This window comes from Sylvia atricapilla, chromosome 1 (assembly GCF_009819655.1).
Source record: "Sylvia atricapilla isolate bSylAtr1 chromosome 1, bSylAtr1.pri, whole genome shotgun sequence".
In the NCBI taxonomy this organism is placed as follows: Eukaryota; Metazoa; Chordata; class Aves; order Passeriformes; family Sylviidae; genus Sylvia; species Sylvia atricapilla.
Genome location: NC_089140.1, coordinates 1,054,383 through 1,072,653, shown reverse-complemented (window position 1 = coordinate 1,072,653; position 18,271 = coordinate 1,054,383). Strand labels below are relative to the sequence as shown.

The 18,271-nt window shown below is 54.5% G+C and overlaps 1 protein-coding gene across 1 annotated transcript in view; it reads left to right on the top strand.

Annotated features, from left to right (window-relative positions):
* The window catches only part of NBEAL2 (neurobeachin like 2), a 40,425-nt gene that overhangs the window by 6,856 nt on the left and 15,298 nt on the right, over window positions 1-18,271 (top strand). Inside the window, 24 exon segments of the mRNA XM_066313361.1 lie at window positions 866-947; window positions 3,436-3,782; window positions 3,857-3,939; window positions 4,777-4,862; window positions 6,089-6,374; window positions 7,055-7,161; window positions 7,814-7,891; window positions 8,012-8,095; window positions 8,176-8,274; window positions 9,084-9,655; window positions 9,746-9,878; window positions 10,479-10,598; window positions 10,680-11,001; window positions 11,099-11,181; window positions 11,288-11,380; window positions 11,635-11,806; window positions 12,206-12,339; window positions 12,689-12,848; window positions 12,923-13,025; window positions 14,296-14,449; window positions 14,573-14,731; window positions 14,816-14,975; window positions 16,349-16,434; window positions 17,054-17,701. Of these exon segments, the coding sequence (XP_066169458.1) occupies window positions 866-947; window positions 3,436-3,782; window positions 3,857-3,939; window positions 4,777-4,862; window positions 6,089-6,374; window positions 7,055-7,161; window positions 7,814-7,891; window positions 8,012-8,095; window positions 8,176-8,274; window positions 9,084-9,655; window positions 9,746-9,878; window positions 10,479-10,598; window positions 10,680-11,001; window positions 11,099-11,181; window positions 11,288-11,380; window positions 11,635-11,806; window positions 12,206-12,339; window positions 12,689-12,848; window positions 12,923-13,025; window positions 14,296-14,449; window positions 14,573-14,731; window positions 14,816-14,975; window positions 16,349-16,434; window positions 17,054-17,701 (4,351 nt within the window).

The window sequence follows — 18,271 nt, the reverse complement described above, 5'->3', positions numbered from 1 at the left end:
ATATATTAATTTCATATATTCATTTATTTATGTATATTAACTATGTTAATTAATGTACCTACATCAATTAGTTAATATATTAATTTATTTTTGTATATTAAGTATGTTAATTAATTTATCTATATCATTTAGTTAATGTATATTAATTTATTTTATATCTCAAATACTGTATTTTATGTCTACATATTAATACATTTATTTTTATTCATTATATATTAATTTATAATTGAAATGGTAATAATAATAATAATAATACTTTTCAGAATAATAAAAAATATAATAATTTTAAAATAATGGTATTGCCCCCCAAAATTCCGTCATTCCCCCCAATGTAGTGTCCCTCCAAAAATAATAATTAGAAAGCCATTATTGCCTATAATAGTTATTATAATAATGATTAATGTAATAAAAATTCAATAAATAAAAGGCGTCATTCTCCCCAAAATTCCATCGTTCCCTTCCAATGGAGTATCCTCCCCAAAATGCGTTTTATCTCTAAAAATAATAATTAGAAAATAATTATTTTTGTTAATAATGATAATTATTTTTCGAGTAAATATGACAAATATAATAATGTAATGTAATAAAAATATAACAATAGGAAACTATCATTCTCCCCAAAGTTCCATCATTCCTCCAAATTGGATCACATCCCTAAAAATAACAATATTGAACGTTATTTTTATTATTAACAACGAAAAAATAACAATCTAAAGCAATATAAGGAAAAAATATCGAGAATATAATAATAATGTTTATATTAAAATTTATAATAAAATTTTCCCTGTCCCAAGCACTTTATTCCCTCCCGAATTTCCTCCTTCCCCGATTTTCTTCCCATGAATTCCCGATGTTTTCCTTCCAGGAACCTGGAGAACATCCAGCCTGACAGGAGCCCCGGCTGCCTCCCGCACGTGCTGCGGCTGCTGCGGCTCTGCGGGAACCAGGTGGGAATGGGAACGGGAACGGGAATGGGGGCGGGAACAGGAGTGGGAATGGTCATGGGAACGGGAGTGGGAACAGGAATGGGAGCAGGAACAGTAACGGGAACAGTCATGAGAATAGGAATGGGAGTGGGAGGAGGAATGGGAACAGGAACGGTCATAGGAATGGGAGCAGGAATGGGAATGGGAACAGAATTGGAACAAGAGCGGGAACGGTCATGGAAACGGGAACGGTCATGGAAACGGGAACGGTCCTGGAAATGGGAATGGTCCTAGGAACGGGAGTGGGAATGATCATGGGAGTGGGAACGGGAACAGTCATAGGAATGGAAGGGGGAATGGGAACGGGAGCAAGAACGAGCACGAGAATGGGAATGCTCATGGGACTGAGAGTGGGAATGGGCATGGGAACAAGAATGGGAACAGTCATAAGAATGATAATGGGAATGGGCACAGGAATAGGAGCGGGAAATGGGAATGGGCAAGGGAACAGGAATGGGCACAAGAAGTGGAATGGGAGCGGGAATGGAAATGGGCACAAGAATGGGAACAGGAATGGGAACGGGAACGAGAATGGGAACAGGAACGGGAATGGGAGCTGTCATAGAAATGGGAGCGGGAATGGGAATGGGAGCAGTCATAAAAATGGGAGCAGGAATGGGAATGGTCATGGGAATGGGAACAGGAGTGGGAACGGGAGCGGGAATGGGAACAGAATGGGAACAGGAGTGGGAATGGTCACGGGAACGGGAACAGCCATAGGAATGGGAGCGGGAACAGTAACGGGAATGGGAACAGCCATGAGAATGGGCACAGGAGTGGGAACGGTCATAGGAATGGGAGTGGGAATGGGCACAGGAGTGGGAGCAGTAATGGGAACAGGAACGGTCATAGGAATGGGAGCGGGAGCAGGAATGGGAACAGAATTGGAACAAGAGTGGGAATGGGAGCGGGAATGGGCACGAGAATGGGAACGGTCATGGAAAGGGGAACGGTCCTAGGAACGGGAGTGGGAATGGTCATTGGAATGGGAGTGGGAATGGTCATGTGAATGGGAATGGTCATAGGAACAGTCATGGGAGTGGGAACGGGAATGGGAACTGGAGTGGGAATGGGAACGGGAGCAGGAACAGTCATAGGAATGGGAGCAGGAATGGGAATGGGAACAGAATTGGAACAAGAGCGGGAATGGGCACAAGAATGGGAACAGTCATGGGAATGGGAATGGTCATGGAAACGGGAACGGTCCTGGAAATGGGAATGGTCCTAGGAACGGGAGTGGGAATGGTCATGGGAGTGGGAACGGGAACAGGAACAGTTATAGGAACAGAAGGGGGAATGGGAACGGGAGTGAGAACGAGCACGAGAATGGGAATGCTCATGGGAATGAGAGTGGGAATGGGCATGGGAACAAGAATGGGAACAGTCATAAGAATGATAATGGGAATGGGCACAGGAATAGGAGCGGGAATGGGAATGGGCAAGGGAACAGGAATGAGCACAAGAAGTGGAATGGGAGCGGGAATGGAAATGGGCACAAGAATGGGAACAGGAATGGGAACAGTTCTGGGAATGGGAACGGGAACGAGAATGGGAACAGGAACGGGAATGGGAGCTGTCATAGAAATGGGAGCGGGAATGGGAATGGGAACAGTCATAAGAATGGGAGCAGGAATGGGAATGGTCATGGGAATGGGAACAGGAATGGGAACTGTCATAGAAATGGGAGCGGGAATGGGCACGAGGATGAGACTGGGAGTGGGAAGGGGAACGGGAATGGGAGCAGGAATGGGCATGGGAATAGGGACAGTCATGGGAGTGGGAATGGGAATGGGCAGGACCTGATTGGCTGGGGAGGGGCTCAGGGCTGATTGGTCACTGAGTCCATACGTTATGTGAATCTGGGCTCTGACTGGTCGGGAGCTCTACAGGTTGTGCTGTGCTGGGATTTGATTGGTCAGTGAGTCCACAGGTTGTGTGACTGAGTTCTGATTGGCCAGCGATTCTATAGGTTGTGTGATTCTGGATGTGGATTGGCCAGGGAATCCATAGGTTGTGCTGCTCTAGGATCCGATTGGTCAGCAAGACCATGGGTTGTGTGATTCTGGATGCCAATTGGTCTGTGAGTCCACAGCTTGTGTGACTCTTGATGTTGATTGGTTGAGAGCTGTACAGGTTGAGTTGCTCTGTAATTTGATTGGTCCGTGACTCCACAACTTGTGCTACTCTGGCGCTGATTGGACAAGAGCTTTGCAGTGCCAGCTGCTGATTGGTCAGTGCAGCTCTTGGTTCTAATTGGTCAGCAGCCCTACGGGTTGTGTGACTCTGGCTGCTGATTGGTCAGTGCATCCCAGCTTGTGCTGCTCTGGGCTCTGATTGGTTGATTGATTGATAATCCCATCCTCCCTCCAATGCTGAGTTTTCCGCCAAAAAAACCCCACATCCTGTTTTTTGGAGCGTGTCAGGGATTAAAGCTCAGCTCTCCCGGCAGCTGCGGAGCATCCCGGGGAACGAGCAGAGCCGGGCACAGCTGGAGAAGGGGGCACAGCTGGAAAATGGGGCACAGCTGGAAAATGGGGCACAGCTGGAAAATGGGACACAGCTGGAGAGTGGGACACAGCTGGGGAGCCGGGAAAACGGGGCACAGCTGGAAAACGGGGCACAGCTGGACAAGGGGACACGGCCAGAAAATGGGACACAGCTGGAGAAGGGGACACAGCTGGAGAGCCAGGCACAGCTGGAAAACAGGACACAGCTGGAAAACGGGATGCTCCACGCCCTGCACCTCTGCGAGTGCTTCCTCGACCCCTACCAGACCTGGCGCCGGCAGCTGAGCGGGTGAGGGACACCCCCAAAATCCCAAATCCTTCCCCCATCCCATGGATTTGCCCCCCTCACCCCTCTCTTTCCAGGGAATCCGTCAGCGCCAAGGAGAAGAGCAAATACAAGTTCTCCCCTGCCCCGCTGCCCCCTGAGTTCGGTGCCTTTTTCCAAGGTAAAAGCGGGATTTGGGAAAGGGAAAGGTCAGTGTGGGATCTGTAAATGTGGAGAGTGTCCAGGGATTGGAGGGGTGGGATCAGGGAAATTTATGGGATCCATGGAGGGATGTGGTGTTCAGGGGTGGGTATTGATCCAAGGACCGAAAAGGATCCTATACCTGCTCCAGGTTGTCCTGTACTTATCCCATAAATATGGGATCCCACACCTGCTCCAGGTTGTCCTGTACTTATCCCATAAATATGGGATCCTATATCTGCTCCAGGTTATCCTGCACCTGTCTCAGGGTTATTATAGGATTCCAGAGCAAATACAGGATCCTGTAGCTGTTCCGGGTTATCCTACACCTGTCCCAGAAATTTAGGATCCTGTAGCTGCTCCCGTGTCCTGGGAAGAGGAACAGGATCCCAAAGCAGGAATTAAGCCCAGCACCACCTGCAGGACCCACAAAAACCAACACGAAGGGGGATTTTTCCCAGGGAAGCCCCAAAAGTCCCCTTTTAGAGGCAGCACCGTTACAAAAATCCCCTAAAACCCCGTCCTGTAAATCCCCAACTGAACCTGAGTTCGACACTAATCCCCTTTTTTGGGGACAAAACCCCGTTCCTGGCACAAGCAGAGCTGGAAAACCTGGAGCATCCTCAGCCTCTGCATCACCAGCAGAGTCCAGCATCCCCGTGGGGTGGGTTTGGGTAGGAAAGGGATTTTTCCCTATTTTTTAGAGGTGGAAAAAGGATTTTCCCCCCTATTTCTAGCTTAGAAAGGGTTTTTTTTCTGTTTGGTTTGTTTTGCTCTTTGCTCCTCTGATGAAATCTTTCCTTCCTCACCCTCACAGAGAGTTTCCAAGCTGGGAAGCAGCTCCCAGAAACGATCCAGCTCCGGATTATCCATCTTTTTGGAGCCATCCTCTCCGGATCCAAGGTACCCTTGGGAATCAGCTGGGGAGGAGCTGAGCTCCTCATTCCAGGGATAAAGCCCCAAGTTTTATCCATTCCAAGGCTGGAATTAAACCTCCGAATTTTCCAAAGCTTTTAAAAATCCTGTTTAACCGTTCCAGCCTTAAATTCGATGGGATCAGCTCAGAAATGTTAAATTAAGACATTAAATTGAAGAGTTAAATTAGAGAAGTTTTAAAAATAATAAAATGAAATAAGACAAAGCAAAACAGTTTAAAATTAAATAAGCTTATTTAAATCATTTCTTAAATTAAGAATTAAAGAATGAAATGACACAAAATTATAAAGTAAAACCAAATAATTAAATAAAAAAGGTAATGAAATTAAAGAATGCCATAAAAGAAATAATAGAATAAAGCAAAATATGTAAGCAAATAAATAAAATAATTAAATTACTGTATTACATTATTTTAAATTGTTAAATAATTAATATTAATTATTATTTATAGAATTAATTCTTTTAACTATTAGTTGTTTAAATTATTACATTTTTACATTGTTTAATATTATAATTAAATCAAATTGCCTAATTAAATTATTTTCTTGAACTATTAAAATTAATTATTAAAGTTAATTAAATAATTAAGTTATGGGAAGTTTTTAAGCTGAAGCTGCTGCTTCACCTCCAGTTCACCTCTGGGCTGGAAGCTGGAAAATCCCTGGATCAATAATTCAGAGCTGGAATCAGTTTCAAATTCCAGCAACAATTTAAAAAAATCGACTTAATCAATAACTCCCAAATTGGCTTTCAATCAATTCACACCCCCCCCAGGGTAAAATCTGCAGCACTGGTCGATAGATACTGGGATCAGTAAAGGGCTGATATTGCAGTGAGGGACAGAAATCCCAAATGGGCTCGCATCAGTGGGTCAAGAAATCCCAAATGGGGTCTCATCAGAGTGGGGAGACAGAAATCCCAAATGGGGTCACAACACAATGGGGACAAAAATCCCAAATGGATTCACATCACAGTTTGGGGACAGAAATCCCAAATGGGCTCACATTACAGTGGGGACAGAAATCCCAAATGGATTCACATCACAGTTTGGGGACAGAAATCCCAAATGGGCTCACATTACAGTGGGGACAGAAATCCCAAATGGATTCACATCACAGTTTGGGGACAGAAATCCCAAATGGGCTCACATCCGAGTGGGGGACACAAACCCCAAATGTTCCCAAATCCCGCAGCCCAACGCTCTCCAGGCCATCACCCCGGCGGCGCTGGAGGTGCTCCTGGGGGTCCTGCAGCGGGGTGGCAGCGGGCTGTCCCCATCCCCGGCGCTGCTGGAGGTGACACTGCGCTCCGTGGTGGCCGCTGTCCACGTCCTGCACGGCTCCAGCCCCGGCGCCGGCCCCGTGTCCCTGCGGACGCTCCTGGATGGATACTTCAGGGTGCTCAACTCCCACCTCCCTGCCGCCTCCCTGGAGCCCCGGGCGGCTGGTGGCCTCATCACCCTCAGGGTGCTCATGTTGGGTAGGTTGGTGTCCTGCTTTGGGGCAGATTTTGGGGAGAAAAGCTCCGAATGGGGTCCCTCTGGGGAGCAAACCCAACCCACAACGGGTCCGGGAAACAACTTCCTCGCAGGAAAAACTATTTATTTAACAAAGAAAGTGCCCACAAGCGTAAAGAATGAATGATGTGGAACGATAAAACCTCTCTTTGCTCTGGAGTGAGATGGCAAATTGACAAAATCCTTGCTTTGGGTGTTGCTCAGCTCACTCTTATCAATCCCCCCGGAGATCCTGGTGGGCTGCAGGTGCCAGCCCTCGGTGCTCCTCTGGGTTTTTCAGTCCAGAGCAGGGTTAAACAGTCCTGAGAAAAAGGAAAAAAACCAGTCCAGGAGCTTGTCTGCCTCAACTAAAAACTAACTAAAAGCAAAGAGATCTCTGTCCCGCTGTCTGTCCGTGCCTCAGATGAACACAGTCGGGAGAGGGAATGTGTAGGAGTGAGCAGTTCCTCCAAAACAAATCCCACGCTTCTCCTTCTCCCTGCTTGGCTCTCAGAACCAGTCCTAAATGACTCAATATCCAGCACACACAGAACAGACAATTGGGGATACAGGCACCATGAAGTCACCCCAGGAGAGCTGGGAATAGGGGTGGGGTTTGGGAATTTGGGGATGGAGGGGGCTGAGCCAGGCTCTGTGTCCGCAGACGCCATCCCGGCCATGCTGAGCTGCCAGGACCGGCCGGTGCTGCAGGCCGTGTTCCTCAGCAACAACTGCTTCGAGCACATCATCCGCCTGCTCCAGAACAGCAAGGTGTGGGCTGGCACCCCTGTGTCCCCATCCCTGGCCCTGCCTCATCCCTGTCCTCATCCCTATCCTTATCTCCATTGCCATCCTCATCCCCATCCTTATCTGTATCCTCATCCCCATCCTTATCTGCATTCCCATCCTCATCCCTGTCCTCATCCCCATCCTCATCCCTTTCCCCCTCCTCATCCCCATCCTTATCTCCATCCTCATCCCCATCCTTATCTGCATTCCCGTCCTCATCCCTTTCCCTCTCATCATCCTCATCTTCATCCCCATCCTCATGTCCATCCTCACCCTTCCTGATGTTAAACAATCCTGAGATCGGGTGACACCAAGTGTGGACATCTCCATCCTCACCCTCCCTCCCTTCCTTCCTTCTTCACCATTTCCTCTTTAAATGACCCCGGGACAGGCTTTTTGCCCTTGGTGACACCAGGGTTGGACATTTCCATCTCCATCCTCACCATTCCCAGCTCTAAATGATCCTGGGACAGGGTGGTGCGTCCCTTTTGGTGACACCAGGGTTGGGCACCTTCATCTCCATCCCCATCCTCCCCATTCCTGTCTCGGAACCATCCTGGGGCACATCCATGGGGTGGAGACCCTCCGGAAGCACTTCCCCGTGTCCCACCCACGCCCACCCCGTGTCCCACAGCTCTACCTCGGCAGCTCACGGGAGGCAGGTGACACCCGGCACGAGGTCCCCACGCGGAACGGGGATGGACTCCAGCAGGTACCCCAATGACCCGACCACCCCCCCGGTGGGCTGTGTCCCCCCAACCACCCCCCGTGGTGGGCTGTGTCCCCCTGTCCCCACATCCCAGCAGCTCCCCCTGTTCCCGTGTCCCCCCAGGCTGATGCCGGCGGCTCCGATGCCATCGCTGTCCACGCCCTCGGGGTGCTCACGGCCATCATGAGCAACTCTCCCTCGGCCAAGGTGGGCAGGGGACCTCCCCCGGGGAGGGCACCCCAAAAACAGGGGGGATTTGGGTGTTTTCACTGTCCCTGTGCCTGCAGGAGGTGTTCAAGGAGCGCATTGGTTACACCCACCTCTACGAGGTGCTGAGGAGCCAGGGCCAGCCCACCCAGCGTCTGCTCCAGGAGCTCCTCAACATGGTGAGCATTCCCATTTTCCTGATTCGAGGCAGAGCTCTGGGCTTTGGGGGTTCCTGTGGATCTCAGCTCCCGTTCTGAGCCTCCTCATCCTCTCCGCTCTGCTGGTTTCTCAGCAGCTTCCTCCCGAGGGGTCCCAGGGCCAGCTTTCACTGGGAGTTGTGCTTAGGTTTGGGAGTTTTGAGCCCTTTCGGATGTGGAACTGCTCACTCTGGTCCTGCTGGACACAGGAGGGTCTCCAAGGTGCTCCATGCACGAGGGTCTCCGAGATCCTTGGTTCATGGAGGCCTCCAAGACACACAATGCTCCCAGATTGTGAATGCACAAGAATCTTCAGAACGCTTGGTGCATGAGGGCCTCCAAGAACCTTGACACACGGGGGTCTCCAAGATGCTTGGGGTCCCCAAAATTCTGAGCGCAAAGTGTCTCCAAAACTATTAACGCATGGGAAACTCCAAGATCCTTAATCCATGAGGATCTCCAAGATCCTTGATGCATGGAGGTACTTATGGGTCTGGATGCATGGAGTCCCCAGAATTCTTCGTGCACAGCATCTCCAAAGGGATTGATGCATAAGGGTCTCTGACATCCTTGATGCACGAGGGTCTCCAAGATCTTTAATCCATGAGGGTCTCCAAGACCCTTGATGTCTGGGGTCTCCAAATTCTGGATGCTTGGCAGTCCCCAAGATTCTGGATGCACGAGCATCTACACAAGGTCTCTGCTGCCAGCAGAGGATGGATCACTCCAGGGATGGATCCATCCCTCTCCAAGCACTCCAGCTGCACCAACCCCCTCTCCTGTCCCTGCAGGCAGTGGAGGGCGACCACAGCTCCTTCCCAGCACCTCCCATCCGCAACGAGCAGCCCCTGCTGATCCTGCTGGCCTGGCTGCCGGCGCTGGAATGCCGGGAGCTCCAGGTGTTCCTGTCGGCGTGGCTGCGGCGCCTGTGCGAGTCCTCCCTGCCCAGCCGCCTCACCTGCGTCCAGGCGGGCATGGTGGGCTCCCTGCTGGGCGCCCTGGCCGCCGAGCCCTCCCTTCCCAACCCCTGCTCCCAAAACCTGCTGGAGCTGCTGCGCTCCTTGGGCAGCCTCTCCATCCGGCCCGGGGAGCTGCGGCAGCTGCTGCGGCTGCTGCGGCGGGAGCGGGGCCGGGGGCCTCATCCCTACGTGGCTCCGGTTATCCGGGCGCTGTCCGGCATGGCCAGGGGCGAGGGGCCTCCCCGGGCACTGCGGAGCTTTGACCTGAGCCCCGGCATGGCCGGCATCATGGTGCCCACCGTGCAGAAGTGGCCCGGCGGCGCCTTCGCCTTCCACGCCTGGCTGTGCCTGAGCCAGGAGGAGCCGGAGCCGCCGGCCAGGCCCAAGAGGAGGCAGCTCTACAGGTGATGCTCGCTGCAAGGAGGGGAGCTGAGGGTGAGGAGGGGCAGAACCACCATCCCCACCGTGGTTTTCTCCGTGGTTTTCTCTGCCAGCTTCTTCACGGCGGGCGGGACGGGCTTCGAGGCGTTCTTCACGGCGGGCGGCGTGCTGGTGGTGGCTGTGTGCACCAAGAAGGATTACATGACGGTGGCACTGCCAGAGTTTGCCTTCAATGACTCGGCTTGGGTGAGGATTGACCCCGTCCCCGTCCCCACTGGGGACACCACAGTGCCCCGATGTCCCTTGTGGAGTCCTTTGTGCCATCAAAGGAATTTCCAACTGCTTTGCCCTGGAAAAGTGAAGGTTGTCCCTCCCGGTAGTGACAAAAAAAGTTTCTCTCCCATGGCTTCTTGCAAACATTGTGTAGTCTTCTCCTGGGGTTTTGCAAGTCTATCAGCCCCTCCATGGTATCCCCTTTCCCCGTTTCCCCATTGGCATTGCGGCCTGGTGTCCAGTTCCTCTCTTCCCTGTGGTCACTTGTCCCCTGCCCTGCCCCCTTTGTACCACCCAGGAATCAAAGACACTGTATAACTGAGAGAAACCACATTATCCCCCTCTTTGGCTCCGGGTTCTCCTTTGGCACATGGAATAAACCCTTGCTGGAAATTGATTTGGGGCTGGGAGCCTTCTGCCCCTCTGCTGAGCCAGCCTCGTAACGTGTGTGGTTGTGCGAGCTCGAATTGCTGCCTGAATTCTTCTCAAGCAGTTTCTCTACTGGAGGTGTAGAGAGGCTGTAGCTGCCCCTGCAGAAGGACACATTGTTCCAGCCCCTCTCTGTCCCCCCAGCACTGCGTGGACATTGTCCACGTCGCCGGCCGCCGGCCCTTCGGCCAGAACGTGGTCAGCATCTACGCCGACGGACACCTGCGGAAAACAGCCCAGCTGCGCTTCCCGTCCCTCCACGAGGTGGGAGATCCTCCCAGCGCCCTCCCACACCCTTCTGCGTGGCCTCTCTGGGGCTGAGCGTGGTTCCCTTCTCCCTCCCAGTCCTTCACCTCGTGCTGCATCGGCTCCGCCGGTCACCGGACCACCACGACGGCCGCCAGCACCGCGCCGGTGTCCCACGGACCAGAGCTGGCCTTCCCCCAACACCCTGTGCTGGGGCGCTCCCAGTCCGTCCCCGCCACCCTGGGGCCCCACTCGTGGACCCCCACGCAGCTGCCCACGGAGGGGGTGGTGGCCACCACGGCGGCCGGCAGCCAGGACATGGAGTGGGGCAGCCCCACCTCGCTGGAGGGGCACCTGGGCTCCGTGGCCATCTTCTGCGAGGCTCTGCAGCAGGCACAGGTCAAGGCTCTCTTCTGTGCAGGTGCGTCAGGGTGGGACGTGGAGGATGTCCCCCCAGTGCTGGTGGTGACCGGGGGCTCCTCCCCCGTGTCCCAGCTCACCCCAGTCCTCCCCCCCAGGCCCAAATGTCACATCTCCGTTCACCCTGGAAGGTGACTTGGTGGAGCTCAGCAGCAAACTCCTGCTGTACTACACCCCCCAGGTGAGGAGAGCCACCCCCCCGGGGACAGGGACAGCGCTGGCGGGCTGCTGTGACACCAGGGACGTGTCCAGGAGCACGAGGATGCTCCCATGGTGCTCTCTTCCAGGCCTGCAGGAACAACATCTGCTTGGACCTCTCTCCCAGCCACAGCTTGGACGGGAGGCTGACAGGACACAAGGTGGTCCACTGGGACGTCAAGGTGGGCTGGAGACAGTGTCACCTGTCCACCCCGTGGCCTGGAGGCAGGGGGGTCCCTCCTGGGGCACAATCCCAGGGCAGGACCCCCACAGCTGGACCCTGCAGGGACTCTGCCCATGGTGTTGGGCCCACCAATATGTCCCAGGGTGGGCACCGTGGGTGGTGCAGGGGAGCAGGTGACTTTTGGGGGACCCCCAGGTGCCATGGACCTCCTCCTCCACCCATCAAAGCCTCTCCCCTCCCTTCCTCCCTCAGGACGTGGTCAACTGCGTGGGTGGCATGGGGGTGCTCCTGCCCCTGCTGGAGCAGGTGGTGTCCAAGACAGAGGAGCCTGAGGATGAGCAGGAGACCAACGACCTGGTGGGACCGGAGCTGACATCCTCCAGGAACGCCCAGGGCATGCTCATCCCGCTGGGAAAGTCCTCAGGTGAGGAGTTCAGGGCACGAGAAGCAGGAGTTGTCCTGCTCAGGTGGCTGAAAGTGGCCACGGAGGGGTTCCTGAGCCTGGCAGGTGTCCACCACGGGCAGCAGAGATCCTGCCTGAGGCTCCAGGAGTTACGGGGTAACGGAGGAAACACTTGGGATGTTGTTATGACCCAGTTAGTCCCAAACAAACAGTTCTGGGAGGCTGAGGGTGGCTCCAGGAATGGGTGGGACGTGCTTCCTCCCAGCATCCAGCTGCTCATTCCAAAGCTCAAAGCAGCCGGGGCTTCCATCTCCTCAAGTCTGGAGAGAGCAGGTGAAAAGTTTGGAGAGACAGCTACATGGGAGTTCCAGGAAGGGTTTGGGTGGGCTGGGGGCTCACAGATCTGTCCCTGCCCTGCAGAGAGCAGGCTGGAGAGGAACAGCGTGGCCGCCTTCCTGCTGCTGGTGAAGAACTTTGTGCGGCACCACGCCGTGAACCAGGAGAGCCTGGTGCAGTGCCACGGGCCAGCCATCATCGGAGCGCTGCTGCACAAGGTGGGGGAGGCTCCCAAACCCTGTCCCCATTGTCACCAGACGGGCACAAAGAACTGCTCTCACAGTCCAGTTCTGAGACGGGAAAGAAGGCAGTTTATTTTGGGGTTTGGGTTTAAATAGGGTGGGGGACGAGGTTGACACCTCTCTGAGCTCACTGGTCAAACCAGAAGTCCATCAGTTTGTCCTTCCCCCGGGAAGGAGTGCATGATTTATAAAACATCATTTTGTTTATGTTGCAACGGTGAGAAAACTCCAGTACAGAATGTAAACATCAGAAGGCAGAAAAAAATCAGGGCGACACCTCACCCTTCCCAAGGGGCTGGGAGTGTCACCCTGTCCCCCGTGGCAGGTGCCTGGCCCGCTGCTGGACATGAGCACCCTGATGGCCTCGCAGCTGCTGATGGAGCAGGTGGGCTCCGAGGGCAGCGGGCTCCTGCTGCACCTCCTCTACCAGCACCTGCTCTTCGACTTCCGCATCTGGAGCAACAGCGACTTCGCCGTGCGCCTAGGTGAGACCTGGGAACGCCCGGGAATGTCCATCCTGGCCAGCCTCCCTGGGATCCTGACAGCTTCTCCCCTGCAGGTCACATCCAGTACCTGGCCAGCGTGGTCAAGGACCACAAGCAGCGCATCCGCAGGAAGTACGGGGTGCAGTTTGTGCTGGACTCCATCAGGACCTACTACGGGTGAGCTGCCACGTGCTGGGATCCTGGAGCTGTGGGTGATTCCATGTGGGGATGGAATCCTGGAGCTATGGGTGATTCCATATGGAGATGGGATCCTGGAGCTGTGGGTGATTCCACACGGGGATGGGATCCTGGAGCTGTGGGTGATTCCACAGAGGGATGGGATCCTGGAGCTGTGGGTGATTCCACACGGGGATGGGATCCTGGAGCTGTGGGTGATTCCATGTGGGGCTGGGATCCTGGAGCTGTGGGTGATTCCACAGAGGGATGGGATCCTGGAGCTGTGGGTGATTCCACACGGGGATGGGATCCTGGAGCTGTGGGTGATTCCACAGAGGGCTGGGATCCTGGAGCTGTGGGTGATTCCATGTGGGGATGGGATCCTGGAGCTGTGGGTGATTCCACAGAGGGATGGGATCCTGGAGCTGTGGGTGATTCCACACGGGGATGGGATCCTGGAGCTGTGGGTGATTCCATGTGGGGATGGGATCCTGGAGCTGTGGGTGATTCCACAGAGGGATGGGATCCTGGAGCTGTGGGTGATTCCATGTGGGGATGGGATCCTGGAGCTGTGGGTGATTCCACAGAGGGATGGGATCCTGGAGCTGTGGGTGATTCCACACGGGGATGGGATCCTGGAGCTGTGGGTGATTCCATGTGGAGATGGGATCCTGGAGCTGTGGGTGATTCCACACGGGGATGGGATCCTGGAGCTGTGGGTGATTCCACAGAGGGATGGGATCCTGGAGCTGTGGGTGATTCCATGTGGGGCTGGGATCCTGGAGCTGTGGGTGATTCCATGTGGTGATGGGATCCTGGAGCTGTGGGTGATTCCATGTGGGGCTGGGATCCTGGATCTGTGGGTGATTCCATGTGGGGTTGGAATCCTGGAGCTGTGGGTGATTCCATGTGGGGATGGAATCCTGGAGCAGTGGGCGATTTCATGCGGGGCTGTATTCCTGGAATCCTGATGGGGTGGGCTTCACCCCGGGAGCTGTGGCTTGGCTAAACACCATTTTTGTGGGATAATATCCCTCCTTCCAGAGTGGGAGCATTGTGGGACCTTCCATGTCCCACCCCTGACCTCCAAAATCCACACCCTGCATCCACCAGGAGCGTGGTGGCTTCTGCCACAAGCAGACCCAAACGTGTGGAGTGTGCAAAGGGGCAGGAGATCCCTGGAGCCCCTCAGGCTTTGTGCTGGGATTTGGGATGATGCTGGTGATGCGTGGTGGGTGACAAGGGACACATCTCCGTGTCTGTCACTCAGCACCTCCAGGGAGAAGACCACGGCCACCGATGACATCAGGACAGTGCAGACGTCCCTTTTCAGCCTGGTGAAGGATTTCTTCTGCAGGAGCTTCTCTGCGGAGGAGATGCAGAGCTTGCTGAACTACCTGGCTGGGGCACAGGATGAGCAGCAGGTGAGTCACCGGCCACACTGAGGTCCCCAAACCCCTCAGCCCAAACGTGGGCTGGGGACAAGCCACTGAGGTCCCGGTGGGACACTCGGAGGGGCAGTGGACAACCCTCCCTGTGTCCTGCAGGTCTGTGGGGCGCTGGAGGTGATCCACAGCCTGCTGAAGGGCTCCCCAGCCCAGGAGCAGCTCTTTGCCTTCCTCTTCGAGCCGGGCCACGTGGAGCTGCTCTTCTCCCTGCTGGTGCAGAAGAAGTTCTCGGATGAAGTGCGGGAAAGGGTCTTCAAGGTAGGGCAGGTCCCCAGCGCCCACCTCCTGCTGTCCCCAGCAGGGAGGTGACAGCCAGGTGGCCTCCTCTGGCTGTCCCACCAGATCCTCTACAAGATGCTCAAGTACGAGAAGGTCCCCGAGCGCAGCAAGAGCCGCCTGAAGCTGAAGGACATCGGGTACCACGGGCTCATCTCCTACCTCAGCGACATTCCCGGCTCCATGCTGCTCTTCCGCTGCCTCTCCGAGCAGGTCCTGGGGGCAGGTAAAGAAACCAGGCCACCATCCCAACCGTGTGCCAAAAAAACAGGCCACCATTCCAATCCTGTGCCAAGAAACCAGGCCACCATCCCAACCGTGTGCCAAAAAAACAGGCCACCATTCCAATCCTGTGCCAAGAAACCAGGCCACCATTCCAACCATGTGCCAAAAACCAGACCACCATTCCAATCCTGTGCCAAGAAACTAGGCCACCATCCCTACTGTCTGCCAAAACATCAGGCCACCATCCCAACCGTGTGCCAAAAAACCAGGCCACCATCCCAACCGTGTGCCAAAAAAACCAGGACACCATTCCAATCATGTGCCCAAGAAACCAGGCCACCATCCCAACTGTGTGCCAGAAAACCAGGCCACCGTCCCTATTGTGTGCCAAAAAAACAGGCCACCATCCCTACTGTGTGCCAAAAAACCAGGCCACCATTCCAACCATGCGCCAAAAAACCAGGCCACCATCCCAACTGTGTGCCAAAAAACCAGGCCACCATCCCAACTGTGTGCCAAAAAACCAGGCCACCATTCCAACCATGTGCCAAAAACCCAGGCCACCATCTCTACTGTGGGCCAAAAAAACCAGGCCACCGTCCCAACTGTGTGCCAAAAATCCAGGCCACCGTCCCAACTGTGTGCCAAAAATCCAGGCCACCATCCCAACCATGTGCCAAAGAAACCAGGCCACCATTCCAACCATGTGCCAAAGAAACCAGGCCACCATCCCTACTGTGTGCCAAAAAACCAGGCCACCATCCCAATCATGTGCCCAAGAAACCAGGCCACCATCCCAGCTGTGTGCCAAAAAAACCAGGCCACCATGCCAACCGTGTGCCAAAAATCCAGGCCACCATCCCAACTGTGTGCCAAAAAACCAGGCCACCATTCCAACCATGTGCCAAAAAACCAGGCCACCATCCCAACTGTGTGCCCAAGAAACCAGGCCACCATCCCAATCATGTGCCCAAGAAACCAGGCCACCATCCCAATCATGTGCCCAAGAAACCAGGCCACCATCCCTACTGTGTGCCAAAGAAACCAGGCCACCATCCCTACTATGTGCCAAAATAACAGGCCACCATTCCAACCATGTGCCAAAAAACCAGGCCACCATGCCAACCGTGTGCCAAAAAAACCAGGCCACCATCCCAACCGTGTGCCAAAAAACGAGGCCACCATTCCTACTGTGTGCCAAAAAAAACAGGCCACCATGCCAACCGTGTGCCAAAAAACCAGGCCACCATCCCAGCCATGTGCCATGGGATCAGTGCCAGTGGCTTCCCAGCAGGTTCAGCTGGGCTGGGTCTCTGGTGGCTTCTGGGGACAGCAGAAGTGTCCCACCCCTGTGCTGACTCTCCTTGTCCACAGACCCTCCCAACTACAAGGACCTGGTGGCCGTGGTGTACCTGTCCCACCGCGCTGAGCTGAGCATCCGACTCGACATCTGCCGTAAGGTGAGCAGGGAGGTGACAGAGGGGACACAGTGAGAGGTGACAGAGGTGTCACCCCAAGGCTGAGCTCCTTGGACACCCAGCTGTGCCCAGAAGTGGTGGCCGTGGGGATGGTGGTGACATGGATCTGCCAGCATGGAAACTGGGGAGCTCCAGCACCCTGTGGTGGTTTTGGAGGATCTGGGGTGCTCCTGTTCCTGGGATGGGTCCATCCGTCAAGAGCTGGGGCAGCAACATCCAATGTCCTTCCTCCCCCCCTTCCTTCTGCTCCTTCTGCTCCTTCTGCTCCTTTTCCTTCTTTTCCTTCTTTTCATTCTCCTCCTTTTTCCTCCTTTTTCCTCCTTTTTCCTCCTTTTTCCTCCTTTCTCCTCCTTTCTCCTCCTTTCTCCTCCTTTCTCCTCCTTTCTCCTCCTTTCTCCTCCTTTCTCCTCCTTTCTCCTCCTTTCTCCTCCTTTCTCCTCCTTTCTCCTCCTTTCTCCTCCTTTCTCCTCCTTTCTCCTCCTTTCTCCTCCTTTCTCCTCCTTTCTCCTCCTCTTCCTTTTTCCTCCTCCTCCTCCTCCTCTTCCTTTTCCTCCTCCTCCTTTTCCTTTTTGTTTTCCTTTTCCTCCTCCTCCTCCTGCAGCTCTTCCACCTGATCTACGCGCAGCAGGACCTGGTGAAGCAGCTGGCCAGGCTGGCCGGCTGGCAGGACACGCTCACCAAGCTCTACGTGAAGGAGTCCTACGAGTGCCACCAGCGCAGCCCGAGCGCCGCGTTCTGCCCGGAGCCGCTGCCCTCGGCCAAGGACAGGCTGAGCCCACCGCCCACCGAGCTCCAGGAGCTCGACGTCTTCCTCCCGCTGGGATACGAGGCCTCGGACCAGGAGCTCTCCGAGGGCTTCTCCGACCACTCCATCTCCCCGAGCGGCCGCACCAAGTCCTTCCACTCCTACAACTTCAAATCCTTCGACTCCTCCGACCGCGCCAGCCGCTCGTCCTCCAACCCCGGGGACGGTCCGCCCTTTGATGGGGTCTACCACCCGCTGTCCCCCTTCTCCACCTCGCCCTTCGACCTGGGGCTGGACCTGGCCAGCACCAGCTCCATGGCCACGGCTGAGAGCGGCACCCAGACCCCGGCCAGCGGCCCCGGAACCCCCTCACCTTTGGAGAGCTTCAAGCCTTTCCCGGGAATGCGAGCCCGCAAGAGCTCCAGCCTGTCCAACGTCCTGGATGAGAGCAGCTACCAGGATGTGCTGCCCAGTGACAACATCTCCAACACCAGCAACCCCCAGGTGAGCCCCAAACCTTTGTCCCCACCACCCCAGGGCACCCTCAGGGTCTGGTCCGGTGGTGAAGGTGCCAAGACATTCCTCTCTTGGAGTGTCTTTTACAAGACACCTGGATAGAAGGAGGCACAGGCACTCCCAGGCACAGAGATCAGCTCTTTTTGCACCCTTAGGTGCAGAGTGATCAGCTGTTTGGTGCTCTCCCGGGCACAGTGTCACCAGACAGACACGAAAATCCACACTCACCCATCATGTTGTGAAAACGAGAAAGAAGGAAGTTTATTTTAGGATTCTGACTTAAAACAGGTTTTGGAGTTTGATCAGGGTCTGGGGGACAAGGTTGACACCTCTTTGACCCCACTGGTCACCCAAGAAGTCCATCAGTTTTGTCCTTCCCCCTGGAGGGAATGCTCAATTTACAAACATCACTTTTCATTTATGTTACAATGTGTGAGAAAGCTCCAGTACAAAACATCAGAAGGCTGAAAAATCAGGGCGACAGCACAGTGATCAGCCGTTTGCACCCTTAGGTGCAGAGTGGTCAGATCTTCGGTGCGTTTTCAAGTGTTTGGGGTT